This window comes from Seriola dumerili, unplaced genomic scaffold (assembly GCF_002260705.1).
Source record: "Seriola dumerili isolate Sdu_G_001 unplaced genomic scaffold, Sdu_1.0 BDQW01000236.1, whole genome shotgun sequence".
Classification (NCBI taxonomy): domain Eukaryota; kingdom Metazoa; phylum Chordata; class Actinopteri; order Carangiformes; family Carangidae; genus Seriola; species Seriola dumerili.
In genome coordinates, this window is record NW_019174491.1 from 1,101,960 (window position 1) to 1,107,641 (window position 5,682).

General features: G+C 46.1%; 1 protein-coding gene across 1 annotated transcript; it reads left to right on the forward strand.

Annotated features, from left to right (window-relative positions):
• Window positions 1–2,703: 2,703 nt before the first annotated feature.
• LOC111229513 (potassium voltage-gated channel subfamily A member 1-like) lies at window positions 2,704–4,422 on the forward strand. Its single transcript, XM_022755852.1, has one exon. It carries the CDS (start codon window positions 2,704–2,706, stop codon window positions 4,420–4,422), a length of 1,719 nt encoding a protein of 572 aa, XP_022611573.1.
• Window positions 4,423–5,682: the final 1,260 nt, after the last annotated feature.

Here is a 5,682-nt window from a genome sequence, read left to right on the forward strand (position 1 = left end):
AATACAACGTCGCAAACTTTTTAATGATAAGTTCTGCCCCCCACGGCAACAGGCGTACCAGACCTCTGTCACCATGGTTACAATAATAAACAAGCGGACTGTACCAACAGCGGCGTACCGGACCTTCGTCGCCACAGTTACTACAACAACGGTCATGGTTTGGTTAGGTTTAGGAAAAGATGGTGATTTGGGTTAAAATAAGTACTTTCTCAACATTAGACAATCTTTGTTGTCATGGTTACTATAATAACAATGAACTGTCATGGATAATAGGAACAACATGAACAGCTGGTTTCACACGGGAATCGAACACCGCTCTCCTGTGTCACATTCATCCATCCACCACCTCCTCCTGACATGGACTCTGTCTCTCTTTATACTACGTCACAGACACTTTTCCCTTTGTTCCTGTCATCATTACTATGACCACTAGATGTTGCCTAGCAACAAAACATACAGCAACTATGGGTCCTAAGAACCTGCTGCACAGTGTCCACAAACACAACAGAGTAAAAACTAGTTAGCTGGTTAGTCTTTTACATTGTTTTTACTAAGCTACAGTGACAAAGGAGAGGGCTGTCGGTTTGTAGCTAAGCTAACAAGGAAGGTAGCATTACGTAGCATAGCATTTTGAATTATGCATCAATCCATATAAATCCACTGTGCTAGCGAACTTGTGTTTTCAGGTCTTCTTTGCTATAAAACCCTTCACGTGTTGAACACATACAGATACAGAGCAAACGAGACAGGAAACTGTGGCTACAGCTGCTGATGCTAAGCTAACATGCAGAGTGTGTATCATGGCCTTTAAAACACATTATTTACTTTTTTACCAAAATTTCTAAATAATAAAGATAAGAAATTGTAATGTGTTTTTTTCTTTTTGTTTAATTGTTATAAGACATTGATGTTTCAGGGAGTTAATGTGGAGTCAGGGTGTAGTGAGTGTAGTCCGTCTTTATAACAGAGAAACACAAGTTTCTGTTTGTAGCTGTAAAGAAAGACTGTCCATCTTCCTCCAGGACGAGTAAACATCCGGTTAAACAGCAGAGAGCAGAGTGTGGCCCCGGGGCCCGACCCTCCATCCACAGAGAAGAGAAGAGGACTCGGACACAAAGACAACAAAAAGAGCCGAGTGAAAGAGAAGAGTCCATGGACGTCATGTGGAAAGCTGGCCTTTGTGCTCGGACTGTAAGGAGATGGATGTGTGTGCATTAAGCAGCGAGCGGCCGTGTGCAGCACAACACACAGAGGGTTCAGTTCAGTGTTACATAAGACTCGAGGAGAGAAAATCATTTCAGGGGGGGAAAAAAACATCTTGACCTTGGAAGCTGCAGTTTCTTCGTGAGCTCTGGAGCTTTTGATCATCTGACATGATCTTCCTCAGCAGATGTTAGCATTTCTAAACTCTTCATGTTGACTTAAAACAAAAATAAAAATCTGGAAATATCGCAAAAAAACTTTTCACTTGGCTGAGGTGGAACAGTTGCTGCATTCTACGGGTTAGCATGCTAATAGCACGGACTGCTCTGTCAGTCTGTGCTATTGCTATGTAGCTAACGTTAGCATTAACAGCTGGTTGCATACCAGTCTTGCCGAGAGCTTCAGCCATCATTGCGTTTACAAGACAAGAGGTTATAATATGCCCTCTGAGCAGACTGGACAGTGATGAAACAGACTGCAGCTAGCTGGTTAGCATGCTAACTTCAGTAGAAGAAAAAGAGTGATAGATGAAAAAGAAATAGAAGCAAAACAAGAGGGTTTCTTTCCACCGAGTGAAAGAATGAAGTCTGATGCTGAACTTGTGACTGATAAGTAAAAAGCCATGAATGCTAACGCTATCAACGTAGCATCAGCAAAGCTAACAAATAGCTCATTTAAGATGTCTCTTTACAGGGGGCATGAAAAACAACCATTACTTATCGGCTTCACACACGCCCCTCCTCTTTGACCACTTTTGGATTAGCTAGGAGTTGAGGGCGGAGTCAAACACTGCCAAGATGGTGACAGTGGCGCAGCTCACTCTGAGCTTCAAGAAACTGTGGGTGACATCACAGAGGCTACGCCCATCTTTATTTACAGTGTATGCATGGAACATGGAAGAAAGGAAATAAAAACATAGTTCAGACATAATTGATTTGAATTGAAGTATTTAAGTATTTTTACTGGAGAAAATAAGAGCATGTGTCTTTATGTTATTTTTCATTGAATATATATAATATACAGTAGGTTGGTATCAGCTCAGATGGAGGATTTATCATGAATGCTGTGTTTTCTCTTTTTTATTTTTTGTCTTTTCTAATTATAAAATGTTGAAAATAGAAAATGTGAACCGTTCAGCTGACAGTGTGACAGCATGTGGCCACTTCCATAAACCCAGAGAACAAACTGAGCGCGTCTCCGCCCCCAGAGAGAGAGAGAGAGAGAGAGAGAGAGAGAGCGGTCTCCTCCTTCTCCTCTGCTTTTAATATTTACTTCATCCAGAGCAGCGGCGGCTTTAAGCCTTAACAACAACAACAACACATATGCATTGATGTAAAGAGGAGCCCGGCCCTGATCCACTGGTCAGCTCCATCTGCTGCAGGTTATTATTTATTATTTTAACTTTTGATTTCCTGAACAAATATCGGAGAGGATGATCTTCGCGCCGCAGCTCAACAAGTCTCTTTTATTTTTCACACATTAACTGTGGATGGCTGCGGAATGGAGATAGCCTTGGTGAGTTTTGAGAACGGCGGCGCTAAAGGGAGCGGTGGAGGTGGTGGTGGAGGCAACAATGCCGAGGAGAGCTGCCGGAACGCGCTGGATGTCCCTCAGTCGGGCTTCGTTCAAAGTGGACTGGGAGAGGACTACAGCAAGGAGCTGAACACCCGGGGGAGTCCTCAGCAGCCGCGGCAGCAGCATCAGCTCCAGAGCTCCTGGAAAATCAACGACATGAACAACACTTTCAGCTGCAGCGAGAACGCCATGGATGCGCTTTTACGCGCGGACCACAGTCCCCATCTGTTCGACGAGGACATGCTGGACATGGACATGGACACGGAGAGCAACGAGAGGGTGCTCATCAACATAGCCGGGCTGAGGTACGAGACCCAGCTGGGCACCCTGAACCAGTTCCCGGACACTTTACTGGGAGATCCGACCAAGAGGATAAAATACTTCGACCCGCTCCGGAACGAGTACTTCTTCGACCGCAACAGGCCGAGTTTTGACGGGATTTTGTATTTCTATCAGTCGGGGGGGAAGATCCGGAGACCTGTCAATGTGTCCATCGATGTGTTCGCGGATGAGATTAGGTTTTATCAGCTGGGGGAGGAGGCCATGGAGAGGTTTCGCGAGGATGAGGGGTTTATAAAGGAGGAGGAGAAGCCGCTGCCTCAGAACGAGTTCCAGAAACAGGTCTGGCTCATATTCGAGTACCCGGAGAGCTCCAGTCCGGCCCGGGGCATCGCCATCGTGTCCGTGATCGTCATCACCATATCCATCATCACCTTCTGCCTGGAGACGCTGCCGGAGTTCAGGGATGAGAGGGAGCTGCCGGTCACCAGCCGGCTGGACAACAGCACCGCGCCCCGGCCGTCCCTCACCTTCACCGACCCCTTCTTCATCATCGAGACCACATGCGTCATCTGGTTCACGTTCGAGCTCTTCGTGCGCTTCTTCGCGTGCCCGAGTAAGTCCGAGTTCTCCAAGACCATCATGAACATCATCGACATCATGTCCATCATGCCTTACTTCATCACAGTGGGCACGGAGCTGGCGGAGCAGCAGGGCCAGGAGCACCAGAACGGCCAGCAGGCCATGTCTCTGGCCATCCTGAGGGTCATCCGCCTGGTCCGGGTCTTCAGGATCTTCAAGCTCTCCAGACACTCCAAGGGGCTCCAGATCCTGGGGCAGACCCTGAAAGCCAGCATGCGGGAGCTGGGCCTCCTCATCTTCTTCCTCTTCATCGGAGTCATCCTCTTCTCCAGCGCCGTGTACTTTGCAGAGGCGGACGAGCCGGAGTCGCACTTCTCCAGCATCCCTGACGCCTTCTGGTGGGCCGTGGTCACCATGACAACCGTGGGCTACGGCGACATGAGGCCGGTGACGGTCGGGGGGAAGATCGTGGGCTCGCTGTGCGCCATCGCCGGCGTGCTCACCATCGCGCTGCCGGTGCCGGTCATCGTGTCTAACTTCAACTACTTCTACCACCGAGAGACGGACCAGGACCAGTCCTCCCTGAAGGACGAGCCCAACAGCGGCCGCGCGAGCCCCGAGCTCAAACGCAAAGGGAGTAAATCGTCAACCAAGTCGCAGGACGTGGAGAACAACGACGCGGCCGCTTCGGCGGAGAAGGCGAACATCAAGGCGAACAGCAGCATGGACTTCAAGAGATCCCTTTACGCTTTCTGCCTGGACACGCGGGAGACAGACCTGTAGACCTGCAGCCCTCACTTTATTTAAAACTATTAAGGCCCATAGTTGTGTAGAATAAACCCCCGTTAATGGGCTCTTAAGTCTTTGCACATGGCAGCCAGGAGGATCAACACATCTCAATCCTGAAAAGTTTTAAGAGCGACTGGGGTTCATTTATAAAAAGCACATTTTAATCCCTGAGCACATCCGTTAGTGGAAAAACTGAGGAGTTTATGAACAAACCACGGTGCATGTGATGCAACACAGTGGCCCTTTAATAAAGTAGGAACACCTAAAGAACATTAACTCATGGATGAATTAGTTTGAGGAGGGAAAATAGGACATGTAGCCTGTGCTACAGATAATCAAGGACAAGCAGGACTTGGAATAATTACTTGACATCAGGAGAGGATTAACAGCACCAACTAGTACTGTACTCTTTGTACATAATGTAGGAAACAGTCCATACTCTGTAGTGCAACAAAAGAAAAAGCCAAATTTTTGTTTTTTTTTCGTACCCTCCCAACATTTAGTCGTTATGTTTACACTGAAAAGTTGCAGCAAATCTGTACATATTTCCCATAGGCCTACTGTTTATGAATTGGATTATGGTGTTATTGTAGATTTTGAGGAACAAGAACAAAAAAAGAAAACAAGTATATTTTTTTGAGATGCAGACAGCTGTTCTCCTCCACTCAGGTTCTGTCAAAGAGGTGAAACACTTTTCCTTTTTCACCCTCAGAGAACCTAAAGAGAAGATTTGTAGACGTTGAACAACAGCCTTGTTTATCTTCGTTTGAAACTAAAGAAAGAAGACTTTTTGAATTTTTAAGAAAAAAAAAAAGGACATAATGTGGAAGTATGTGAACCGAAGGAGTGACAGCCAAGAAAAGAGGACAGCGCAGAGACCATCTGGAGAGATCAAGCAACACTGATACCAGGTTAGTGTCCTGAAGCAAACAGCTGATTATTTTTTAACTCAGTTTGGGTTAAAAATGTGTTTTTATTTGATGGGGATTCTTTGAAATGCATCAGTTATGTCCAGATATGGAGGAGTTTTGTCCCTAATATCACTCCATACATTCAGCACCAGTGCTGAAAGGACAGCTCCTCATGTATGGAGTGTAATTAGGGACCGAATTAAACCCTCATGTCCAAGTTCCATACTATAGACATAAATCTGTAACCAGTGGTGGAGAGAAAAAAAGAACAGATATTTGAGTACTTTACTTTGAAGTGCTTGTAGTTTACTTCATTTTATTCCATTTCCTGCTATGTAATACT